General features: G+C 38.4%; 1 protein-coding gene across 4 annotated transcripts in view; it reads left to right on the top strand.

Moving 5' to 3' along the window:
• The first annotated feature begins 1,443 nt into the window (after positions 1–1,443).
• Positions 1,444–27,377, top strand: part of SLC6A15 (solute carrier family 6 member 15) — a 38,946-nt gene continuing 13,012 nt past the window's right edge. Inside the window, exons 1-7 of one of the 4 annotated variants that reach the window (XM_072864607.1) lie at positions 1,747–1,887; positions 7,441–7,546; positions 12,776–13,256; positions 21,935–22,092; positions 22,574–22,700; positions 24,596–24,777; positions 26,348–26,458. In XM_072864607.1, coding sequence (XP_072720708.1) covers positions 12,968–13,256; positions 21,935–22,092; positions 22,574–22,700; positions 24,596–24,777; positions 26,348–26,458 — 867 coding nt within the window. In that variant the 5' untranslated portion in view covers positions 1,747–1,887; positions 7,441–7,546; positions 12,776–12,967. Of the gene's footprint in view, positions 1,888–2,141; positions 2,277–7,440; positions 7,547–12,775; positions 13,257–21,934; positions 22,093–22,573; positions 22,701–24,595; positions 24,778–26,347; positions 26,459–27,377 lie in introns of those variants that run through there. The other 3 variants (XM_072864598.1, XM_072864614.1, XM_072864624.1) reach the window with 3 other exon arrangements.

Below are 27,377 nucleotides of genomic sequence, written 5' to 3'. Positions count from 1 at the left end.
GAGGAATTGCAAATTCCTCAAGGAATTGCAAAAAGCTGTAAATATCTGATATGTTTAGTGGACACTGAAAGTTGAATGATACCTTTCCTATGGTAAAATTAGAGGCATCAAATAATTGAGAACATGATTACAGATCTAAGCTCATCATTAACTGTACACAGAATTCAAAGGGATCCAGGAATGACCTTTTCCTGTGTCAATTAACTATGCAGTCATGTGATAACATTATTAGTTAATTTACTAAATAAAAGTATCACTCATGATCTGGCAATAGAAAGCATAAATTGTTCCTCTCATTAGTACTTAGTATAAAAGAAGTTTAGTTCACAATTAGAAACTTACCCAAGGCGAGTTCATTTTTACTGAGTTCCAAATAATATTCAATCACTAGGTGCAAAATCTATTGTTTACAGGTCCATTTTTACACATAACTGAAATACATTGTGGAAGTTATTCGTTAAGTGTACCAGCAACAATAATGAGAAATGCACAATACCATGACAAATTGCTTTTGATAATGAAGTAGAAATACGAAAATAAGTTTGCATCACAGCTTTCTCAGCAAAATATGAAGGAAATGCAGATCAGCTACGTAGACTAACTTCATAACTCTTTAAAGAAAAATCTCTCCTTGACTCATGCGGTGTAAGGAAGTTACATATTTTTATTCATCATATGTTAAGATTGAAGTCGTTGCAATAATTACTCACAGAGTGAACATTAAAACAGTTCACTCTCCATTCCATCATGCCTATCTTACCAAAGTCAACATGCCTTTCCTGTCTGACTGCCGCGCCTTTGAACAGCTTACTTTCTCATCTTTACTACAAGGCTTCCTTTCTAGTCAGAATCGATCTGCTTTTTTTTTTTTTTAAAGGAAAAGGCAAGCAAAGAAAAAAACTGGTAGAAGGGCAGTGGACAGACTTAATGACAGAAAGTTTAGGGAGGGGTGCTAAAGTGAAACATCATCTTCATACGGTTGCGGCAGCAGTACTGGGCGACAAGACTTGTGCACCATCACCACGGGTTCTGGTTGTTGCCTTCCATCCTCCTCACGGTCTCCCTTCATCCCTTCCGTCTCCAGGCTCGCCCCTGCCAGGTCTCCATCCCTCGTCCCCCCAGCTGCCTCCCGGCCTCCAGCATGCAGGTGTACCCGCTGCAGCCGCCCCGCCGCCACCCTGCTCCTGACCGACCCCTCTTCCTTCCTCAGGCCCACACCCCTCACTCCCACTCACCCCCTTCTTTTGGAAAACCTCCATATTCTCCAAGGAAGCTCACAACCGTGCGCCTGCTTCCCGCCTCCAGGCCACCCCGGAGGCCACCTCCCCGCCTGTGCCCGCTACTCCGCCAACACGAGGCCACGGGCGGGCCACGGGCGGCGCCGCCGGCCGCTCGCAGCCCCTGCGTGCGGCACACGGGACCGGGGGACACGGTGACCGCCACGCGTCCGGGCGGGCGGCGGCAGACGACGGGGCATCCGCGCTGCCGGAGCGCGGCCGCAGGGCTTTTGGCGCGGCGGCGGGGCCGGCGGGCCTCTCTCCTTCTCCTCCTCCTCCTCCTCCTCCCGCTGCCGCCTCTGCCTCCTCCCCGCCCGCCTCCGGCGACGGAGATGCTGCTGCAGGCGGGGGGCGCTCCTCCCTGCGTCAGGAGGTGCGGCTCCCCCGGCCCGGCGCTGCCCTCCCCCTTCCTCTCCCCCCGCCGCTTTTATGTCTGTCTTTAAACGCCGTCGCAGCGAGGGCTGGGCACATGTGCCTGCCGCTGCCGCCGCCGCCGCCTGCCCGCCGCTGAGCCCCGCGCCCGCACGGCCCCGTTCGCCACCCCGCGCCCGCGGGGGCACCTGGCCCCCCCCTTCCCGCAGCTGGCGCCCAGCGAGCCCCGCGGGCGGAGGTAAGGCGAGGCGAGACGAGGGAAGGCAAGGCAAGGCGCCCGCCGCGGGGAGCGCTGCGCGGGGCGGCGGCTGCGGCGGGCGGGCGGGCGGGCTGGGCGCCGCCGCGACCCGCGCTTTGCCAGCCCGGCCGTCCGGCGGGGGGAGCGCGGCCGGCCCGCCGCCTGGCTTGTGTCGCTGGGCGGGAAGGGGCTGGATGTGATGGGGGGGGGATCCCTTTCCGCCCGGTGTCCGCTTTCCTGCGGGGCGTGGGGGGGTTCCCCCAGCTCCCCCCGCCCGGGGAGGCTGCCTTCGCCCCGGCGCCAGCCTCTCGCTGGCAGGGAGAGAGCCGGCCCCTCGGGAGACAATAGCGAGCGCCCGCTGGAAGCCGCCCATGTGGTTTAACTCAGCGGTAGGTTATAAGGATGTACGGGGCTGTTTTTATAATTATAATTATTATTATTATGGGAGGGCGGGGAATTTACATCCTTTTCCTACCATGAGTGAGAGAAATTTCATTCATCTCCCGCGTGTTGCGTAAAACACCTTAAATGTATGTGTAGCGCGTGTTCCAGGAGGAGAGGGGGCGAGGGCTGTCCCCATCACGGGAGCACCGTGTTTATGCCTCGCTGCGCGGATGGCTCCGGCCTCGCAGGGAGCGGGACGAGCCTCGCCGCTCCGGCAGATGAGGGAGCAGGAATATCGCCAGTCACGCCGGCAGCGGCCCGCGGGCGGGCGTCCATCCCTCCCCGCCTTGTGCCGGCGGCAGCGTGCGAGGCAGCGGAACGAGCGGCAGCGGGGCGAGGGCTGCGGTCGCCGTGTTTGAGGGCTGGGTGGAGGCGCGGGAGGGAGGTGGGGGAGGCCCGCGGCGCGGGGCTGCCCGGGCGCTGCATTGTTGCCGCGGAGCGTGGGCGTCGCCCGGCGGGGGCCGCCACAGGTTCCTCCCCCCGCCGCCACCCGCATCCCTCGCCCCGCGCAGGCTGGAGCGGGCCCGGCGGGCTGGGGGCTGGTGCACCCTGGTGTCAGCCATGTTTGGGTGGGTATGGTAATTAGGACCTTTCCTCAACCTTTATGCGTCTTGGATTTATTTTCTGTTAGGGATTTTAATGGTTGCAGCCCTCTGTATTACGGCATATCCACAGGGTAGATTCATGCCTACGGTTTTCTCCCAGTGATTTTTTTTTCCCCTCTTCCATTTTCTTATTAATTCTTCTCATTTCCCATGCCCATATTGGCTGGTTTTGTTCCGATTTTGCTAGTGTTAGAGCGAACTGGAATTTGTTTGCAAGGCTTTGCTTTTGTTGTGGAAGTAAACGAGATGATTGAAATATGTCTGTACTGTCACACTGACCTGCCACATGCGAGGTTGTTCCATTTAAGTAAACTGCACTTTGTTTTATTTGTAAAAGATGTAGTCAAGACCTCATCCTCATCAGCCATTTTAGTTTCTGTGTGGTGTTGCTAAATAACAAGCTCACTGCCGTAGTATTAATTTCTAAGAGAATCCTAATTATTTTTAAATAGTATGTCACCATGAATATGTCATTATGACAGACTGTAGGACAGGGATCCAAATCTCTGTTTGCCCCTCCAAAGAAAAGTATAAATGCCATAAAGATTTTGTTATCCGATGTTATGTACATGTGCACTGGATGTATTATGCAGACAGCTTACTCCATTTGATTAAAAAATGATGACAACATACTTAGTTTTTTTCTATTTATTAGTGTGTTTCCCATTATCAACATGTCATTAAAAAAGAAACTTTAAAAAAAAGTTAGGAAAGATTGCTGAATTTTGTCTTGGCTAATATACAAAATTTTGGTGTACACATAGACCATATTAAGATAACGTTAGAATCACAGCCTGCATTTGGTGCATATCAAACACTCCATTTGGGCTCAGCTCTGCACTTCAGATTCAAGAACAAAAAATCCCATTGATTTTGATCTGTGGGTGAAAAACCAAGCCATTTCATAGCTGTTCAGATGTGCCACCAATAGTGAAACTGAGTAAGTGAAGCTGCTAAGGCATCTTGAAACTAGTTTTGCAGTGTAAGCTGATTCCTCTTGACATTTAGTGTCTTGTCATTCTTACAGTTTTCCTTTTTCTTACAGGCAAGCAAGCAAAAAAGTAGTAGTGCAGATGAGGACCATATAGATTGAACAACTCTGTCAACTGTCTTTTCTCTGCAGTATATTGCAAAAGCCTGTGTGCACAAAACTTTTAAAATGTTGAATTTATCAGAAAAGAAAAAGAAAATCACAGGTTATTCAGAAACACAATCTACTAATTACAGCTATTCCTTTTGGTATAAATTGCATTGTTAAGATATATCGGAGTAGTTGCTGCTCAAGTAGTATGGAATTACATCACTTGGGAAGTATTTGTGGTAGGATTCTTTTTGGGAAGACAGATTTTTTTCTGAAATTCTCTAGCGTACAACCAAAAGTGTCCACAACATTAAGGACACGTTCACCTTTGTCCCCAGCTACTTTCCATTGCACTGTTTCACTTACATCAAGGAATAATGTTGCTCCAAAAGACAAAATATCTGTTGATTTTGGAAGAACAGTTTTGGGTCCTTCGCTCATAAAGTTTATAGATCGGCATGGCAATGGGTTGTAAAAAGTGATAATACCAGTAGCAGCTTTTCCATGTGACTTTAAAGATCTCTGAATTCTCAGTTGGTTGCAGAATAACTTTGACATATCAGCAGGTGGCATCTTAAAACTTAAGCAACTCTCTTCTTCCTTGAAATTTGATTCAAAGTAACCTTGCCATTACTCAGGGAATGTTCTTGAATAATTTAGGGAAAAAAGTATCATCGACAAATGATACCTGAGCACTATTCTACTGAAGAGCTGGATGCACAAAACCTGACAAGCCCATACAAAGTAGTGTGAAAGAGCAATGGTAACTGCCAGAATGGTTGCTTTAGCCAATGGTAATAACTGGGTTGAGCTTCCCAGAAGCCTACACTGAGATAGAGTTCTTCATTCTTACCTTTCACTCTTAAGAGTAGGGGTTCATTGCTTTCTGTATGGGAGAAAGAAAAGAAGAAGGTTGTGTAACGCTGTATACAACAACGCCTTGAATCAAACTCACGGTGCTGGTAGTCTGTTTCCCACATTGGGAAAACAGTTTTTTGCTGCTGGCAAACGATAGTATTTTTGCATTTCAAGTGTCAGAAATGTGTACTGCAGTGCTAATGATTCAGCATGCTCTTCGTAAGCCAAAATGGAGAAGGGATTGGAAACTGAAATAGGACTACAGTGTTGGATTTTTCTATAGTGGAATCTGTATTAATGATTTTCTTTTTAAAGACATAGGGATTTACTGTAACATAACTCGAAAGCATGATTTATATCATGAAATTAAATAATCAGAATTGAGGAGAAGCAAGATTTCTGCTAACCTATCTATGAACAGTTGAGCTTCTTTGCTTATGTATAAAAAACAGACAAAGAAGTAGTCACATAAATTCTTCCCAAGGACACCTTGATTTACTTAGTGATCCATTCCGAAGCACAGAGGGCAGAGAATTAAGGCCTCAGGGCAACTATATATTTGGTAATGTCTAACTTTTTGTACTTGATTTTGCAACTTAAATAACTTCAGTACTTTAATGAAATATTTGATATATTTTTATATCCTCTGACTTCTCAGAAGTGTGATGAGATTTTATAATAAAGTCGTGGTCCTCTTGTAGCTTATATGGTGAACTTAGAAAATGGAGATTTTGTTTCAAGATGCCAGCGGTTATGCCTTTTGAGTTTGACCAGTCAGGGGTGGAGTATTGTCAGAATTGCTGAGATTACATCACTCAGCTTCAGCTGGAGGAGTGGTAACTACTGAATTTGTTCCTTCAATAAAGTACATATAAGAAAAGATTGCAGAATAAGTGATATGTTTTCTCCATCCGAATAGGAAATTACAGTTAGCACATCATGTAAATCTGTGAAGTATTTCAGTGAAGTTGATTTGTGAAAAGAAAACACTGAGAAATCTGTGAAAGCAGGTGAGAAACTGCAGTAAGGCCAATAAAGTCTTTAGAGATTACATGCAATTAAAAGAAAAAATTGACATTCAAGAGCTCTAGGTTGTAACATTCTCTCTCAGATATTTCTGTTGCACCAGTGATTTGGAAGAAGTCATACAAGCTGTTAAGATCAAATCTATTAACAATTAACAATTCCGAGAAAGAAATCGTACTGTTTTTGTCAAATCATTGTGTTTGTCTTGTAATAGAAAGAAAGTGTTCTCCTGTAACTAAAATTTAAGGAGACTAATCTGGGAGAGAAATTGTCTGCATTTGAGACTGTGCACTGTCTTGATGTAAGACAAAGCCAGGAAGAACATTTTGTAGGAACTGAGAACAAATTTCCCAGCAATAAGAAACAGATGCAGCGTCACTGAAGTCTTTATAACTACCCGTATTTGCAGCAGGTGTGAATTTAGTCTTGCATCTTTAAATAGTTTTGCTATAGTCTAAATGATTTAACTGTACAGAGACACCAGAATCAAAAACATTCACGTTTTCTAATGCTTTCAAGTCTCCCGTGGCCCAAAGAGCTCTTATTTTTTTACAATGTAATGTAGTATGTGTAACATGCATTAGCATGTCTCACATAACATCACTGAAGAATGCAGAGAAATGTAAGTTTCATTGTATAGAATATAATTATCTTCCATTATGACTGAGTTAAGTACCTATTGAATCTATATCTGTTACTGACAGGCTGTATTAAACTAGCTAGGGCAAAATGCTAGATCATGTAGTTCACGCTGAAGAGCAGCATAATGGCTGCTTCAGTAGATAAAAATGGACTTGACTAGGCAAAAAGGCTATGGTGCATATTCTTATTTCCGCCAAAGAACACAATGCTGCATTGCAGCAATAATTCAGTCTGTGCAATGAGTACTGTAACACAGTGTAACTCATGCTGAAATAATTATCTGTACACAGATTCCCCCAGCGATAGCCATTCTTCACAATCACAGTACTCCCACGAAACCTGGTTTGCTCCCGCAGTCGTCTTTCTCTCTTTCTCACGCAAATATGATGGTCATTAGCTATTCCCACCATCCTGTCTGCACCAGTGGCCTGATTCCTTTTTGCAGACTCACAGCAGTGCTTTGCTCCTAAAACTTTGGTTTTCCATTTTCTATACTGGTTGTTCCCATCATGCTTTCTTCTTCCTAGCTCATAGACTCAGATTTGAGATGCATTTTATAGGTTTCCTTCAAGGTGCAAAAGCTCCTCTTCTTCACTTTTGCATATAATTCTCATCCAGTGATTTCATACAGACTGAAACCTTTGGCATGAATATCAGTCAAGATCTTTTATGAACATCTGCCATGGTGAGAATCCTGACCTTTAGTTCTGCGTCCTCTGCTGAATCATACTGGTTTCTTCACTGGGAGTCAAAGTGGAGGTTTTGTGAACAGGAGCGTAAGATGTAAGCTTGTGGGACTGGACTGGTACACTGTGCTATCACAATCTACCTTCAAAGCTGAGATTATAGTAATGTGAACTGGTTGAAGCTTTATATCGCATTTTGCTACCCCCACAGCAACATGCTGGTATGTTGACTGCTTCATCGGAGAAGAACGCAGAGCTCTGAAGAACAGAACGTTAATCTTTTTCTCCCTTTAATGGCAAACTTTGAACTTAAAAAGGTATCCATTCTTTCCTTTTTCTATTTTTTATGATGTTACAGTAGCCTTCTAGAAAGTTATTTTCTGTCTGGACTTTCTTGATAGTCTTTTATGAAAGTATGAACACACTATTTTAATTTCTTTCCCCTTTCCTTTCCTTCCAGTTCACATGATTGATTGAAACCATTTTCAGTCAAAGAAGATTTGGGGATTATTTGTAATGTGTTAAAATCTGAACGTAGATAATTTTGCTGAATTGCTGTGTTTTCATCAGATGTAAAAATAAGATAATAAAAGAAATGAAGTACACAGTGTTAGAAAAGAATGGAGGGTTTATTGGGCTTTCCTTTTCAGAGAGGAGTGCTGGTTTTAAAAAGGAACACAATGTAAAAATAATCATGTTTTAATTTATGTCAGAAAAGCATTGCTAAAAGTTCTTTAATATTTAGTAATATTAATTGTTGCAATAGTATTGTGGGATGTTTTAAACATGAAATTGCTTTACAAATGGCTTTTTATAGAGACTTGTGCTGTAATTGCAAGAACGTGGGGCAGTTGTACTCATTATACTTTCAAATTTGTAAGCAAGTGAGATTTTTTTGTGCCTATTTTTCCATACACGTTGTGAAAATCTCCAGCCTCATAACTTTTAATTGTTTACTGGTACTACGCAGTTGAGAGAACTAGAGGTACAGTGGTGGTCTAATAGTGTCTGTATATTGGCATGCAGATCTGTCTAATAGAGATGCGTTGAAAGGGAGCCCGACGTAAAATTCATTACCAGTGTAAGGGTGAAGAGGAGCAGGCAGTGTTGGACAGAACTAGTAAAACTCCCTTACGAGGCATTATGTATAAGAAAGATTGGGAGAAAAGGGTACGCAGTGAAATTTTTCAATGTGTCTTTTGGTGCTTTGACTAATGAAGTTCCTTTGAGTCTTACTGCAAACGCATGCAGTTTGGTCAGCGGAGGCTTTACAGGTCTTATCTCCCTGTGCCAGCATTTCTGAATGTGGGCCTGAAGCTGAAGTAAAGTTCTATAGCAAGCCCAGATCTCCCAGGGAGCTAATTTGGGTCTGAATTCCCTGTCGCAAGGGATTATTATTGCTTAATCTGCTAATAATGTGGCAGTCTAATCAGGTTACTTTACTTCTGCATGCTGATGCATTAAGGCTTGATTCTTCTTCCGTAGAAGAAAATAACAAAATTCCCACTGTGTTCTGAGAAGGAAACTTTGGGTCTGCAGTTTGCTTGATATGTCAAAAAAGACACTGTTTTGTCTTTCAGTATGAGAAAGAAATAGAGATTTTAAGATATCAAGGACAATGTTAGTAATACATCATAACAATCTAGCTGATTTGTTTGATTTAGAAAGTTGTTTCCAAAAGTTTGTTTATGCTAACTCAGATTATTGATAACTGTTAATTCAGTGACAGAATAATTTTCTAAATGTTCTTCTAACTGAACCATGTACTGTTCAGCGATTTCCATTCTGTTAAATTCCCTCAAACAATACAGACTTGTGAGGTCAGTTTAAGATTAATTTTAGTTTTTTTTAAAGGGGATTTTATATAAGAAAAGGGATACCATCTTTATTTGTTCATTGCAGTTGTGGAAAAGTCCAGAGAAGTATTATATTCTCTAGTAAATGTGATAATAAAAATTTCCCTTCAGTGTTTTCATCTGACACTTGACATCATTTTAGTTACGAAAAGGATGAGTGAAACTGCCTGGAAACCAGAATTAAATCAGTTGATCAAATTCCATGACCTAGATCTAAGATAGGGGGAAGAAAAACCCCACCAACCCCCAAACAAACAGCATTAATAAGGCTAAGTTATATTTTAGACGTTTTACTTTTAGTCCAAGGTGTTGGTAATAGTATAGTATAGTAATATTTTAAAATATGTGACAAGATTTAGGACTTCGAGTTTAAAATGATCCCAGTAATGGCTAAGTTTATGATACTGAATTCTGTAGTTCATTAGTAAACATGGTGGTTTGTTGTGTAGATTTTTTTAGTGATACTTAGGAGAAACAGTTCTATCACATAATGCTGTATTACTGCACAAGGCTGTGTAGAAGGTAGCTGGTAGTGGAACTAACTGGAAGAGCAGTTTAACAGAATTTGGCATGATATTTCCTAATTACTATTTGATGCTAATGAAGAACTTAAATACTGGACTAGACCCAAATGATGTGGGAACCTAAAATACCATTTTATAGGTAGGAGTGCTAAAGTTCAATACTGTGATATAAAAAAAGAACTTGTTCAGTGGTTTATGTTTAGCCAAACTGTGCTGGTGAGTAACTTCACTAGGTATCTCCCTATTTAGTCTTCACTAGGAAGCACTCATATCTAGACCTAGCTTGGGCCGAGTAGTTTGGTGCCTGCCTTCTGTGCGGTTGTGATTTGGATCAAAGAGTGAGGCTTCTGTGTGTGTCTTAGAGCGTGTTCTGGGAGTGCCGAGCACAGAACGGCAGGCTCCTTGCACAAACCAGTTGGGACCATGTTTTGAACATTTGCACCTAATGTCCGGTGAGGTAGGACTCCTCGTGTGGTTTAGTGCTGACCCCTTTAGTATAGAGAACAAGCTGTTAAATCTGGCAGTCGGAGACCACCTGTGGATTTGTGATGTATCCTGAAGGACTATCCTGCATCCTTGATGCAGGCTGGCCAATGATACATATTCAATTAGAAAACCAGTACTGTTAGACCAAGCACCAGACTGCTGAGCATGTGTCCCACATTTTCTCAAGCCCTGCAAGTATTGCAAGTCTGTACAGTGATAGCACTATTGATAACATCCTGCTTAATGGAAGGTTAATGAAAGGGAAATTAATATGATACTGTGCTAGGAATAAAAGTATCAAGCCCAGTTTATTCTGAAGTGTAGTAATGGAATGTTTAATGCATGACAGGACAGAATGATGCAATTTCTGTTGGAATTGACTCATCTGTGAGAGCTCCAGATAAATCATATTGGTGCCCTGCAAGTTACTATATCGAAAATAATTAATACAGATATGACCTTTTAAAACATTTAAATAAATACTTATAGATGGCTTGTGCCTTTTTGACTGAAAATATCTTTTGCTTAGTACGGTTAGAGAAGGATTTCAGACCTACAGACAAATACTAATGTAGTTTCACTTGTGCAGCCGTTATATTAAATACAGAGAGAAAATTGTTTCATTTTAACGCACTCCCTGAACTTATTACTAATTACTGGAACTGAGAACCTGCTCTAATTTACATCAGTGGAACAAAAGGAAAAGAAAAGTTTGAAATGTGACTAAAAGTATTGGTTGAAGTACCAGGTGCTGTGGCTTATAGTCCAAAAGCTCCATTAGGACTGCTTAAATGCTTCAACTTAATGTATTATTGGTGTTTGCATTCTGGTTCTGCCTAGATATCTCAGCCATAGGTAAGAGCTACTGAACCATACATGGAGTAGAAGACGATGTAGTCCTCTGAAGAGTTTACAACCTAAAAGACAAAACAGATAAAAAGAGGCCTGAGCAGACATTCATTTAGCCCAGATGTACAGCATACAGTATTAGGATTTCTCTGTTGTCTTAACAACTCTCCCCATTATACTGTTCTGTGTATAGCTCATATACTTAATTTTTTTATAAGAACCGCTATCAGACAAAACAAAGCCTGGTACTAGTTCCACCACATGCCAGAAGGAAGGTTTATAGGACCCTGAACCCTTCCAGTGTCAGTGGTGAGCATGAAGCAGATCACAAGCCAGTAGGCTCTACTGTGCTTAAAAAATTTGGGCTGACTGCCAGGGCTGGAGTTGCTGAGAGGAGGCAGTAACAGGAGGGAGAGGGAAAGTGAGAAGGCAGCGATGGGAGTCTAGGGAATGAATGGAAGGAGGTTAGAATGGAGTTTAGTAGGCAACTGGAGTGAAGTTCAACTTTGAAATCCTTGGAAACTATTGAAAAAGGTAATTGTCCTGTCGGCCACAAAGCTGGTGATAGTACTTGTGACAGAGGTTTTAGTTCTGTTGTTGTGAAGTCTCATCTTGATAAGCTGTGGGCTGGCTTCCAGTGGCTTAACGTCTTTCCTTCTGGTCTGTCACTGAAGCAGCCATGAGGTGCTTGATCTCTCAGTTATTGTGCTAACAGTCCAGTAATACCTTGTAGTTTTCGTCTACGTGCGAGTTCATCAGAACATGATACAGCCTTTGTCCTATGGACCAGATGTTGCAGCAGGTCCATAAGCAAAAGCTGAAAGGTCTTGTGTATCCTGCAGTAATTTCTGATTCTCATCAGTTAGCAGTTCTTGATTAGACTCCTTGTGTATTCCCTCTTTAAGGTTTTCATGAAGCTTAACACATAATCTAAATCCCTTTTAAGACTACTAATTGTGCAGATGGCTTTGCATGTACTAGTTTTGTCCCATGCGATTAGTGAAGAATTTCTCAAAAAACATTCCTCCCCAAAATCTTACAGTTACCTTCAGTATGGCAGCTGCAAGCAAGTTGATCTGGCTTTTTAAATGATTCATTGTCTTAAAAGAAAAACACGTATGCAAATGGAGGCATTTTTGTGTCTGTACATACATGTTTAAACAGCAGGCTTTTAAAACGTATTTGATTACAGCTTTTCAGATGTTTCAGGTATGTTTAATTATTTCCTGTTTCTAAGAAACTATCTAAAGCATCAAAGTTCATAAAAGATTAGCATCTCTCCTTTGAAAAAATGATTGTGGTTATATATTCCTTGATGAAGAATACAGGAAAGTAAGTAACCCTTGCTTTTGAAGCACTAGGTGCATTGTATATATCAAAATCTTAATTGCTCTATGACTTTCAGAAATGGTCTGAAAAAATCTACCTTGCTTAAAATATATTTTTAATAAATTCAAGTACAGCTGTTAAGTCAGGAAGTAATGGAATTGGGCTCCTAAATTTTATGTAAAGTGCATACCCCATTATGCCTGCTAAGAAGAGTCGTCTTATGCTGTCAAAATATGAGCAATTAGCCTATCAGTCTTTAGGAAATAAAAAAACAAAACAAAAAAACCCCCTCAGCAAGTGAAAGAAATATATTCTACGTAAATATTTAAGACCAAAAAGTGGACTTAATTCCTATAATTTGGAAGTCATTTAACCTTTCTTCTCTTTTTCTCCTTTTGTCAAATCATTGAGATAAGCAGAAACGGGTAAACCAAAGCATACGATTTCTGAATTAAGTTTCTCCTGCATAATAGTATAATATCCTTTTTTATTGTTTTCACAGATACTTTCAGTAGAACAAAAGTTCAGAAACAGAAGTTCTTACTCTTGATTTCCTGGTATCAAGGACTCATCAGGCACCATCTTCAGTCTATTTCTTCAGTATTTTTGGCCAAGCAGAGGGAGAGCTTTCTTCAGCGCTTGTCCATCTGTCTTGGCTGACCTTGACTTCCTTACTGTTTTTCTCACATTACAAATGCCTAAGAACAGCAAGGTAGTGAAAAGAGAACTAGATGATGAGGTCATTGAGTCAGTTAAGGACCTTCTCTCTAATGAAGACTCTTCAGATGATGCCTTTAAGAAGAGTGAACTTATGGTTGATGATCAAGAAGAAAAAGATGTAGATGTTGAAGAAGGCTCAGATGTAGAAGATGAAAGACCTGCTTGGAACAGCAAACTTCAATATATTCTGGCACAAGTTGGATTTTCTGTGGGATTGGGCAATGTGTGGCGATTCCCATATCTGTGTCAGAAAAATGGTGGAGGTAAGTCTTGTGATAGCTAGTCGTAGCTAAATGATGAAGCTAACCTTTCAGATTTCAAGGTTAGCAGAGATATCCACAGTAAAACCTCCTCCACTATGTCAGGTTTTTCTTTTAATTTCTGCCAGAGCCTATGAGGAAAACCCCATATTCTCTTTATTTAGAGACACACATCTGTTAAAGTAAGTAGCAGATTCTTCTAAGATTCAATTTCCTCGTTTTGGGAGAGAAAGTTCTTGATATGACCTTAACTAGTGGTCAAACTAGTGGTGAAGCAAAACACATCTTCATGGAGGGGTTACATTATTTAGGACCTGATTATTGTTGTGCTAAAGTGTTCTTTATAGTACTTAGACAATAAATCAAGGTATTAAATCTGCATCCACTTTAAAGACTGAAGCAATATTCGGTCTTTAGTATTTAGCGGTACTAAGCTTCACACCTTTACTTTTTAATTGCCTTTGGCTCCTAAGCCATTTGATCATAATTTACTTTCTGCAAGAACAACAAAATACTGTAGGAGTGAAAAGGATTTTTTTACTGATAATGAATAATTTAAATCATAACAAGTACATTAAGGGAATACATCTATTTTGTGCTGTTATATGGCTAACTATGTTCCTAAATAACAAGTTACCTTTCACTTAGAGCAGTAGCATCAAGCTGTTTATTTATTAGCTGCCCATCTATGGTCTTGAATGTAGTATGAAGTATGAGGCTGGAAACTTTCCTTTTTGAATGCAGGATTAGTGTTTTATCCTATGCTATACTGTACCCTACTATACTACATTAATGCACATCCTATTGTAGCTAATTACTTAGCTGAATTCAAAACAAACCGGTCACTTTTTATGATACAAAAAGTGAATCTACACTACAGAATAGAAAATAAAGAACAACATTTTATTCATGCTGGATTTTAAAAGTTGAATGGTAAAACTGATGTAATTGGGGAGTGAACTGATGAAATGAGCCTAGAATATAATCAGAATACGATTTTGTACTTTATTTGTTTTCTCTCATGCAGTTCAAGCTGTAAAAATGGAGCTTATACTTTCAAATATTCCATCTCCACAATAAAGTCTAAATTCTTTTATATCTAGTTACAAGATTTTTTTCACTCTCATTTATCTTCCTTTTTTTTCCCTCCTTTATTCTGGAGAGAAAGTCATTAAATGTTTGATTTAATGATTTGTGTGGAATCTAAAGTTTTCTTCATGTGTAACTGTGATACTAACTGAGAAAACACATTGAAGGTAGTTCTTCAAAAACCATAGCTTTTCAGTGGATGGCAATCTTGTCTAGTCTGCTAAACACAGTATAGAATTGATCACATATCACTACTAGTTGAAAAAATTAATATATTTGTTAATGAACAATTTTTAAAACAAACTGATTTGTAGTTAAAGATGTTGCTATTAAAATGTTTATATTCTGTATCATTTCATCGTAAGTATGGTGTCAAGATATAGTCTCAAGGATAATGCATTACAGTGGTTTGTTTTGTGTAGTTGTGCCCCTTTTGAAAGTCTGTGTTTAACATAATTAGTGACTAATTTTGCAAGCCCATTGGATTCTCCTTCAAACCAACAGAAAAGATCTGTTGGTATGTTCCTTAGACTGGTGGATTCATACCGTCAGGCACTTTTAAAGTTACTCTGCCAGTGAGTGTAAATTTAATTCAGATAAAATATAAATGTATTAAAGTAATTAATAATTTCACATTTTAGAAAAAAGCCCTACCAACCTTCAGAGATTATGGCACTTCATTAATCAAACCTGAAAAAATAAATACGGAGTCATTTCAGGTTGAAATTAAATGTTTTCCCCTGTGCTGTGCTTGCAGGAACTTGGATTTATAACATAGTCTGTGGAGACATAATGTTTTCTGCATGTGGCTGAGGCAAGGATGTATTTGGCTTTTAACAATAATTTTGCACCATTTTAGCGAATTGCAACGTTCAGAACAACAGAGAAAAGCAAGTGATCTTTAGAGCTAAAGCTTTCTTGGTTTTCAAGTTAACCATAATGCAAGATAGAGAAGATGACACAAAACATTGAAATATGTAAAGTACATTGGTGCCTGTATACGTGTGTGCAGATGGACAGATAATTCTCACATGTGTGTAAAATAATAGGAGAAGGGAGGGAAAAGTTCAAAGGCATGGTAAAAAAACCGTACACACATTTTATATGAGGTTCCAGTTTTCTGCTACACATACTATTTCATATATGTTTCATTCTATGTAAAATTAGAGTGTTTTTATGCAATCCATTCTAAATATCAGTGTCAGAACTGTTCTGTAGTCTTTTGCTGAGAAAGCTTTACTATAAAAGTCTCTGAGTATAAGGTAAACAGCCTTTCTGTGGATTTTCATTGGAACTGTTTCAGTGGAGCATATGGCTAGGTCTCCACCTTCAGTCTTGTCCAAACTTTTTTCATTTTCTTCCCTATGTTTAAGCAACTTATATCTGGCAAATACCATCAGGCAAGGGGAGTATATTGAAAAATGGTAAGCCAATATATCTACTCCAAGTCTAAAACAAAAAGAAGTAAAAAACCAGTTACTCATTAGTTTTCTTCACAGGTTTCTTCCAACATTAGGTGTTCCAAAACCAACAGTAAAAGAGAAGGCAAATCCTAACCACGTAGTAATCTTCAATTTTGTCTTTTTTTTTTAAACTTCTGTGACATAAACAACAAAAGCAGCAAAAGAAACATAGAAAAGATGCAGAACAGTTAGCCCAAATAGATGTATATTATTAGAGGGTTCTGTGGAGAAAAAATTGGGTGTTTACCGCCCTGTTTTCTAGAGAGATTGGGTTTGGTTATGGCTATGGCCTGTGGTATGCCAACACTCCTGACTTCAGAGCTCTGTACTGCTTCAGTGAGGGATCTGCGGTGCCATCTTTAAAGGTAACTTGTGTATCGCTACACTGCACTGATACTTGGACGCCCATAGGTATCTTTCCAATCTCTATTTCCAGGTCTGGTCTGTACTGCCAAAACAACTGCCTTTGCTTTCTTTCTTGTGGTCCTTTAACAGTTCTTCCTGTTGCTTTAATTCATATAAACTCATAAATGTTTAGAGTAATATATTGTATTTTTTATGCTCATTTAAGTTACAGCTAGACTGGGTAGCTCTTTGCTGGCTTTCACACTTGGCTCTTTCCCACAAAAAAGTTTGTCGTGAGAGGTGAGAGAAGAGGCTAGTACGCAGCTGGGATGAACCTCGATCCACATTTGGGATGTAGCTGTAATGCAGGAAATAACAAGAGAAAGAAAAAGGCTGGGAGGAGACTGAGAGCACTGCAGGGTGCTCATTTTGTTGACTTTAAAGGTTTTTTTATATTTATCATTTTTACACTATACAGTTTATTATTCCTTTACTATATGAAGACAAATATGTGTGTTTGTTCAGATGGGCACAGTTCCTATATAACAATTTCATAACCTATGTTACCATGCAGTAGGTTCAAAGCTGCCTCAGTTTCCTATGATTGATAGTGAGCCTTAAAAATAAACCACTCATGTCTACCCAGTCTTGCCATGAGGCTAATAAATAGTGACAAACTAGACCTATGTTTTCCTGCTGATGCTAATTGCTGTCATCTGGTGAATAGCTTGCACACCTTTCAGTTTTTTAAACAAAGGAAATATTTATAGTTTATTCTGTTTGGTTGCCGTTTGCCTTTAGGATTAGCAGAAGCCAAATGGTACTTTCACATATTAGAAGTAACAAAAGCAAACTAAATTAGTTGTTCTGCCAGACTAAGTGATATTTGAGTGAGTTTTATCATGAAGTCAAGTGAACATAGTTATCTAAGAGGTGCTTCTAGTGTTGCAGGTGTTACTGGGAGTCTACAAAGTACTGCACTCCCAAAGATTTGTGCTGCATTTTCATGAGCATTAACTTAATTTTCCAGATTTTTTTATTTTTAAGATCAGTCTTTAATATCTCTGTGACGTAAAAAGTCAAAAGAACTAGTAAACAATGATAAACAGATAAAACCTGTGAGCAGCATAGGGAAATCTGTAGCAGATTATCTTGCCATTATGTTTTGAAAAGATTGACATGGGTGGAGTCACATGAGTTTTTACAGTTAAGTAGTCTGGATTTTATACTGAAATACTAGCAGATGGATCAGTTAAGTTCTGTGGTCTTATAAAAGGCAAAGCAGCTATTGTTGAGAAGTGCTGAGGAAATAATATGTAAAGTGTTAAAGACTGAGTAGTCATTAGAAGCAACAGTCTGATTGTCTAATACAAGTGGAATGGGAGCAAAGCAAGTATTCCTTTGTATTCCAAAACTGAGTATGGATTCAGTGGCTTTGTTATTTTGCTTTTGATCAATAATTTATAATCAGTGCCTTGAATTCACTGATGACTTCAATATAATTTTGTGAGTTCTGATTTAAACTATATTGTCAGACTCGAAATTTAGTTGTACTTCAGTGTGCTGAAAATGTCTTTTTATTTTGCAAGTGTAATTCTTCATTAAAGATTATTGGCTAAGGGGATTTTCATCCTTTAAGGACAGTTTTGTAAATAGGCACACTTGAACATATTTAAATTGTGAAAGACTAGTGACAGGAAGACTATCCTGTCAGTAGGATAGACTACAACCCTACAGATAAAACCTTTTATCAGAGTTTTCCTGATAAAAGCAGTTTGTATTTTGTAATGGTAAATAATTTCACTTATAGGACCTTAGTAGACTGTAAACCTATAGTGTTTTGTTGCCCACTTGTCATACTTAGAAATTATTAACATTCGACATTGAAAATCATTGCTCTTCATCTGAATATCAGCTTCTCGCTAGCTTTCTATTAGTAAGTGTCCAGTAAGCTATAAGAACTGGGATGTCTCCTCAAGACAGTGGTAAAGCTCACCTTCATTGAATAAGAATTAAATCAGGCACTAGACACTTGATTAAAAACTAGCACAGCAGCAGTTGAAACAAATCTGGAAAGTTGTTAGATTTTTCAGGTTACATCAAGAATGGCTAGGAGAAGAAAAGTTCTTCTGTAATATCAAGATGGTAATAGTTATGTTGTCTTGCATTATTGCTTCTGAAATTATTTTCCAGCTCTCTAATCACTATGAATCATGTCATTTTTTGTTATTTGCCCCCTGAGCATTTATAAGAACTTAAATCAAAACCAATGTTAATATTCCATTCCTATCAGTAATGTTGCCAAATGTAGTACATATCGTAATATCGAGAGGCAATTTACCACTTATTCCACTTCAGTGCTTAGTTAAATAAAAAAATTAAGAAATCAGAGCAGTGCTGTGCACAGTATTAACATTCACCAGTTTGTGAAATCTTTTGTATCTTTGTCATTCATTCTAGTGAAGAAGGATGAGGTATATTTTTTTAGATTTTTTTTTTTCTTATGAAGTTGAGATGAGTTTTTTAATATGAAAGCTAGTGTTTAAGGCCAAAATATGAAAAAAGTGACTTTACAGTAGAATAATTTTGAAAAAATAGAAGGGAGACCTGGGAATCCTGAACCACACAGAATTGTAATATTCAGAAGGCTGCTTAGCTGGCAGATTTAGCAGACAATATAACTAATTGTAGGATACTGTTCCAGGCCAGCATGTATAGTTTATTGTTCTAATTAAAACAAAAATTATCCTTATTCAATATTGTAACTCCAAGGACCCATGTTTTCGTGCACTGGCAAGTAAGAGACATGCTGAGCTGTTTCCATAGTGATTCTGTTTTATGATGAAGTGAAGATGTCTTACAGTTCTTTGAAGTATGTCTAGCTTCAAGGGAAGGCTGAAACAAAATACTAGTCCAGAGATGCTGTGGTTTCATGTTGACTATAGGGCACAGAAGCCCTTTGCAGGTGTGATATACAGTTGTATAATCCAGCTATGTCCAAACTATATCACACTGAAACTCGTTATGTGCACTATTTTCCATTGTGTCCTTCTTTTGGGGAGGGGCACAAGATCAGAAGGGAGCTCAGCAGGTTTGAATGATGAGAAGACCAGCGCTTCAGTTGCTCTGCACAAGCCCTGCAGTATAGAGATGAAGTCTGCTGGCTACCCATGCTGAATTACAGGGTTGTGTCATGTATAATGTAATGTGGATTTAACACCACATTTATTTAAGTCATTTAGTTGAATCTAACTGATAAATCTTGCAACTTACATTGATACTGCACCATAAAACACCCACGTCAGCCCAGTCTTTAAACATGTGCTTAACTTTGCAGCCTTGTGATTAAGGTTGTGGACTGGGACACTGAAGAGCTGGGTTCAGTTCCTGCTCTAGTACAGTCATCCAGTGGGATACAGGGTAAGTCACTTAGGCCCCAATTTTTTTGAGCTGTTTAGGCTTGTCTCTGCTCAGCTATGCAACACCTGTCTAATTAAGACCTCAGGTATCATTTACAGTAGTGTTATACTATTTAAAAAACTATGTACTGTTGGCTTTCAATTAATTGTATGACCAAATTTTTGAAGATAGTGATGCCAAAGCTTCTCATTTGTGGTATGAATTAACAATATGCTTCTGTCTCGCAGAAATTTTGAGAGAATATTGATGATAAATCAAGGATATTTAACGGTATTATTTGTCTTCTCTATTCTTAAGACAGATAGTCCCCCTCATTTTGGAATGTGGTTGTTACTCTCTTCCTCAGTTTTCCTCATGTTTATTTCCTTCTGTCTCTGTTGTCTCTCTTTTCATAGTAGAAAGTAAGTCCTTTGCATTCTTTCTGTTATGTGCACGTACAAGATGAACCACAAGAGACACCAAAGTACTGATTGGGAATGTAGCTGCTACCTCAGTAGAAATAATCTATACTGTGTTAGAACTGTATAGAATTAAGTCTATACTGTGCTGAAATGGGTAGATAGTCCATGATGTTTGGCTCTGTGAGGGAATATTGTAACCTCAAAACCAGTACATTGTTCAGAGCGTGGCATAGGCTTTGACCAAATGCTGCTCAAACAATATCATTGCATATCATATTATCATGTCATAAAAATAAAACACAAGGAGCTGTTTCATTGCTAACAGTAGCCTATAGACTGTGAGGTAAATAAGATCAATATTCTTTGTCTGGTCCACCAGTAGTTTTTCTCAGATTTTCTTTCTTCTGTCTTTTTTCTTACTCTTCTTAGACTCCAGACTGTAGTTACTCCATGCTTAGTATCTTTGTAAGATCTTTGTAATAGAAGGTGATGTCCAATTTGTGCGTATTTCATAAAGAGCAAAATAGCAAGTGGACCTAAATAGGAGTGGATGGTACCAGAAAATCTGAGGCCTCCTGCACAGCTTAGGAAAGTTTAACTTTTCTAAAATGAACTGTATTCCATGAGATAAACTGCCTACTAAGGATACGCAAATGACAGTGCATTTTGATAGACTCCTAAAAAAGCCCTAGAAAGTTGATACTGGATGAAGAAACTTGAAGTAGGAGTTAGCTGGAGCTGAGGATAAATCCCAAATTGGTTTCTGAACTTTGCTCAGCTTCTCTCTCATCACACAGATGAATAGACTGATTAGAGCATTTAGAAACTCTTAGTCTAAGCTTCTGAGGTCTTTAGATCTTTGCTTTGTAGCTTGTTCCAACATGCAGTCTGCATCTCTCAAGTGCTTTTCTTTAGCCTTACAGTGGTTGCAATCAAAAGTCCTAGGCCCTCTGAATTAGATGGCCGGCACAGTACACTATATTGCAGCGTAGAGCCACGCATTTGCAAATTAGGTGCCACGTTGCTAATTGCTGATGCCTAAATGTTTTGTTAGCTCTAGTACTAAATACTCCTCAACAGCAAGGAGGAAGTTAGGTCTGAACTTGTCAGTGCACTTAGTGTATGAATGTATTTGCTTGCAATTAGTTTCACGGAAATAAATGGAGATACATCCTGAAGTTAGAATTGTATATGACCACTTCCTGGGAACAAGACCTTGAAAAAAGGAATTGTTTTACACACATATATATATATGTCTCTAAAGGTGAAGTAACGGTTGCATTTTCAAATATGTCTTTAATGAGAATTTGTGAATACTGCAAGATCTGGATCTAAAATACTCCATTTCATTTCCACCTCATGTCTCTAGTCTCTGTCTGGAGCCTGGTAGAAATGGGCTGACACAGTTTTCTTACTTAGCTGGACAGAATCATTATTCTGTACATTGTGAAATCCCCTTTCAGAGCATCTGAGGTGCACATGGAGAAATCAACAGTATGGTCTTCTGAAGCTGCTTAAGATTGGATGAAATTCAGAATGTTTTACGTGCAGTATTTCTGCATTTCCTTTATAAATTCAGTCATGCTGCTCTGTTAAAAGTCCAGATGTAGAGTTTTTTAAGAAATGTTGGTTCAGCTCCTGATTGCATCACTATATTTCTAAAAAGTTTGATCAAATGCCCAAAATTTTGCACAAGCGAACAACTAGATTAGATAATAACTCACTTTCAGTAAGTTTTCCCTCAAAATGTTACAGTGATTTAGAAATTTGATGTCTCTGGGCTTTTCATATCGTACAAGATGTATGGTCAAGATTCAGGTAAAATTACTCTTTGCATGTGATCAAAAAAGCTTTGCAGTGAATGACACTAATTCAAACTTGAAGCTATTAGGTTTCACGTTTGTTGTGGTAAGTTCTGACTCTTCTCCCTCTCACTCAGATTTATACTTTGTTCCTTTCCTAGGTGCCTATCTTGTGCCATACTTAATCTTGCTACTGATAATAGGGATTCCACTCTTTTTCTTGGAGCTTGCCGTGGGGCAGAGGATCCGCCGAGGGAGTATTGGTGTGTGGAATTATATCAGCCCTAAACTTGGAGGAATTGGATTTGCAAGCTGCGTAGTAAGTTTTTAATATTAATTGTGTGATTTGCTTTCGGTCTGTATGATTTAGACTTTCTATTTTGCTACAGGAAAAGGCCACTGATTTGTAGCTGGGCTTCAAGGTCAGTTTACACTGTTTTGGAAGATAGTAAATTAGTACATTAAAAAACGTTTATATAGAAGTGTCTGTAAAACCAGTCAACTTGTATTTTGTGTTCTTTTGAAATTAGGAACTAGAGAACAGAGTAGTCTTCTGGAGAAAAAAAGCCTGTAAAAATATAGGTGTTACATGATAAATACAGAGAAAAGTGAAAATTTAGAAAATGCCAGGTACTTTAATGGGGTGAGCCATTCAGTTCTTATTCTGACTTATTTTAGTTAAAATTAGGTTCAATGGCTGATATGCAGAACTATGCAGAAGTTCAGTAGGGGTTTTTATTTTTTAATTTACAAATGTAGTTAATAAATGTAACTTTTAAAATATTTTTTATTTTTTCTAGGTATGTTTCTTTGTGGCCCTGTACTACAATGTCATTATTGGATGGAGTCTGTTTTACTTTTCCCAATCTTTTCAGCATCCATTACCATGGGACCAGTGTCCTTTAGTTAAAAATATATCTCATACCTGTAAGTCTACATTAAGGTTCTTAAAAATCATATACAATATATAAAATTTGAGATTTTCAAACAAAAAGGAGAAAAAATACAATTCAAGGAGACATTTGTGGGAAAAAGTGTTGTATGCAAAATCTGGTTTTGTATCTTAATAAGATGTCACATTACTTGGAAAAAATACAATAAAGAAACCTAATCTAAGATAGATATACTGTATTTGGAAAGGAACATCACTGCCAACAGCATTTTAAAGATTAATGAAATTAGGAGAGTGCTATTTAGTGTGTTGCAGAAAAAAAAAATTCTGATTACTTTTTTTCTGCTCTTTATGCTTATTTGGTGAAAAACAAAGATAGAAGAAAGATTTCTACATTTCAATTAGTAGGATACTTCCTGGTGACAAAGCAAAAAGTGTTGCATTACTAACAAAGCAGAAGATGGAAAACTGTAAGCATCAATGAAATGCGTGTGATAAAAGCATTGTTTGCTTTGTAAACTAATGGAAATTAGATAATTGGTCATTGGTTTGTTGCTATAATGAGATGGTCTCAAATTGGACATATTATACAACAACATTAAAAGTTCCTTATCCCTTGGTTTTGGTTATCTCATAATAGTTAGGCACTTTGCATTATCCTTGCTCTTGAAATATGAAATATTTCTTTTAATTTATTTTTATTTAAGATCTTACATTTTCTTTAATTACCTTTTGTTGTTTTTTACCCCTTTAATAAGGAACATAACCAGGGACATTTGAAAAGTTTTACAATGTTTTTATAGTGTGTTTGCCAGAGTTGCTTGCTGCAGTTGTTTAAAATAATCAGTATTTGTGAATGTTGGCACACAGTCAAATTGACTGTATTCCACAAGCTATTGTCCATTAATCAAGCCACAGTGTTTTTCTGTTTACATACTCTTATCCTGCCTAAATATTAAGATATAGTGTGTCAGCCTAACTTCAGCAGAGGTCATCTGAACTAAGCTTAAACACAGAAAAGTATTGTATTTGATAATATCCTATCATTTTTGACAGTTTATTTCAGTGAAGATCTGACACATGTGTTAGGTTTCTTAAAATCAGTATATTTTTCCCTTCTTTTAATTAACCTTCACTCAGGACCTAGCTTAGAGATACTCAGATATAAATAGAGAATGTCAGATATAAATAATTTATAAAAAAGTTAAGTACATATTTTATTTGAAGAATTCTATTTATTTGTGTTATATGTCTAGATACACACAATTTCTTAAACTGTTTGGTAATGTGAGTAAAGCCGAATTACAGTATAATAAAAGAATTACTTCTGGAATACACATAGTGATTTTCATTTAACATAGCTGTGTAGGAGCCATTTTTTCCTTTTCTCATCACTTTGGTATCATTATGTTATTTTATCTTTTCTAATAGTAATTAAGTGCCTGTTGATTTGAGTGGCATATCAAAGCAGACACAATTGAGAATTTGTTTTCCATATATTTTCAAAATTAATATAATTCAGTGTTCAATTTCAGAGAGATACTTTTCATAGTATGTAAGTCACAGTATCACATGTAGGTAATCTAATCTTATGTGTGATAAATGAAATAAATGTATGTCTTCATCTAGACCTGCCTACTATTTAGTATTTAAGTGAAAATTAAATTTTGCCTAGGACTCGGATTGACCATATGCAGAGGAATACATTATCCGAAAAGGTTGTTTTACAAAGATTTTTCCAGAACCTTTCACTCATAGCAGTGACTTCTTTTAGCGAATGTCTTAAGAAAGACTCTTTGTGAGTTTAGTTTCTCAGTAAATGATGATAACTCAATTGCAAATATTGGGAATTGGTAGAACATTGTTACGAAATGTTGGGAAAATACTTCTGTCCTGAACCCATTCTTTACTCGCTAACATCTCTTGACAGTTGTGGAGCCAGAGTGTGAAAAAAGTTCTGCAACCACTTATTACTGGTACAGAGAAGCCCTGAATATTTCCAGCTCTCTGTCAGAGAGCGGGGGTTTAAATTGGAAGATGACTATCTGCTTGCTGGCTGCCTGGGTCATGGTATGCCTAGCCATGATCAAAGGCATTCAGTCTTCAGGCAAAGTGAGTATACTGTTTACCTAAATGACAGTGTTTTACTTTGAAACATTTCAGGACATTTTTGTTCACCGCACCCTCTCATGAAATCTGTAGGAGCAGGTTAGAAGCTGTGACTCACCCCAGTATTTGCATAATCTCAAGCAGAGGAATGTTCGTAGTTAAGCATTAAAATTGTAGTAATTTTAGTGGGAATGGTAGTAATTTAGTGGGAATGGAGATCTGAAGAAGAATCATTGCTGTTCTCATGAACGTAACTGTTGCAAGTAACTGTACCTCAGCTTTGTTGAATTGTTAATGCAGCAGAAGTCTGCATGTTTCTGAATGTCTAAGGAATTAGGTTTCCATATATACTCACAGTATGATTGCAGTGCACTTAGGTCCTCAAAATTCCTTGGCATTTTGCTTTTTATTGTTACTGTCATTGGTATCCATGCTTCTGTCATTAACACAGATGCTTTTCAGGATTCTGGATTGTTTCTTCTGACTAATGATGAACCATCCCTTTGCATCTGAGTCTGTCACCTTGTGTTCTTTCCTTTCCATGCAGCCAGCTGGATTGGCTAGTGAATGATTTACTAGCTCTGTTGATCTCAATGGAACTTTCAGATTAAAAAGAATCTGTTCTAATAGCAAAATTCTTTGTGATTAAAAAGTTTGGCACTGAGGTGGAAATTTCTGTGACCTCTTTAGTGTATTTCAGTTAAAGAAACAACTAGTAAGTTGAGCGAGAGAATTGTTCTACTAAACTTTAAAGCACAGAATAGATTTGTTTTCATTCATGAGGGAGAACAAAAGATTGTATTTGACTAATTTTTTATTTACTATTTGTATTAGATAAATGAGTCAGAGTGTCAGAAAGGTACTCTGTTACACAAGTGTTTAAGTGATACAGAAGCCCAAAAGTGTTGGGCTTCTCAAATGCAGTAGCAAAAGCATGCTGCTTCAGCGTGGAAAGCTGTGCAGCGTTGCACTTCAGGATTCTGACAACTCCGTGGAATTTTGTTTGTCCAGTAGTCAGTGCAATATTGCTTTCTAGTTTTTACAACTCAAACCTACTAGATCTTAAATAATTTCTGTGGATCAGAGAATATCCCCAGCTTTTCTTCTGTTTTGGCGGTAAGAATTACTTGGTGGTTTGAATCCATTGGTTATATACTTTCCACTGACTCTGTCTTCTGTCCTTCTAAAGACAGAATGAGTTTCTGTTCATGCTGCATATCTTAACCATACTATGTACTTGAATCAAAGGGCATTTGTGAAGTATTTCTAAAACAGTCTACTTCTGTCCTTATCATCATAATCTCATTGAATTCATAATGAATTTCCCTGGAAGCTCAGCAGTTTGTTATCAGTTAGTCGACACAATGGCAACCGTATTGTTTTAATACAGTACAGAATTTATTTTACAGTCATGTGATTTTGCTTTCTTCTGCAGAGGCAAGGGGAATGGGAAGTGTTCTGCATATTTCTTAGAGCGTATGATTATCAATTCAGTCATATACTGAGTAACAAAGAAGCTATTGAAAATAAAGTCCGTGGATTTCATGTTAAATTTCTTTTTAATGTTTTTCAGATCATGTATTTTAGTTCCCTTTTTCCTTATGTGGTACTTTTATGCTTTCTGATCAGAGGACTGCTCCTTAATGGGTCAGTGGATGGAATTCGTCACATGTTCACACCTAAGGTATGTGCTTAATTTCTGTTTGCAGTGTATTAAAGTTTCAGTGGCAATTTGACCATTTATGAATGCTCTCATTTAAGCTTATTGTCTTCATAGAACATATGACCATTTTCCTGTTTGGTTAAATTGCAAACCTGTTGTTGACCTCAGTGATACAATATCAAAGCCCTAAGGTCCAAAGGCTGTAAGTGTTCCAAGGGTCTGTGTAGAGTTACGTCCCTTAGGTGACAAGTTCACAGAGTTAGATGCCTTTACAAAGCTAAGCAACTGAAAGTGCTGTTTCCAAGATTTAGAATGTTTAGAAATCTCCAAATACTGAAAAGAGAAGTGAATCTGAAATCTTGCCATTCTCTAGGATTGAAATACCTACTTCTGGGTTGTCATAGTGAAATGCCTTACCTTGAATGCTGTCATGGATTTACATAATGAACTTGTCCCTTTTGAAAGGGGATAGATTTGTCCCTTTTTAGAAATAAATTAGTGCTGTCTCCATAGTAGCCCAAAAGTACAGGAGACCTGTCTTTAATGCTCTGCTCATCTTGTAAAAGTAGTGTAAGTACTCACCACTCAGCTTTCCTTACCATGTTCTGTATGGTTGTCATGCCAAGATAGCACCAGGTCTAAGCATACATTTTTTACCTCAGCATTTTTACTGGGAATGTGTCTTGCAGAACTTTAAATTTTATAACTCTGGAGGTGAGAAGGGATGTTACAAATCACTGTTTAGCCTAAAGATCTAAATTCTACCCACACCCATCTCAAATACTTGCAACTATACTACAGGAACAGCATGTTTGAGTTAGTCAGAGCCATACTTGCTCAGGAATGCATAATGCTGGGCTTCATGTTGTATTACTGTATTATGAAATGAGCTTTCCAACAAGTGCATTTCATAATACAGTTGAGCAGAACATGACTGATG

The sequence above is a fragment of the Ciconia boyciana genome, chromosome 1 (genome assembly GCF_034638445.1).
Source record: "Ciconia boyciana chromosome 1, ASM3463844v1, whole genome shotgun sequence".
NCBI classification, from domain to species: Eukaryota; Metazoa; Chordata; class Aves; order Ciconiiformes; family Ciconiidae; genus Ciconia; species Ciconia boyciana.
This window is presented reverse-complemented; position numbering and strand designations above follow the sequence as displayed.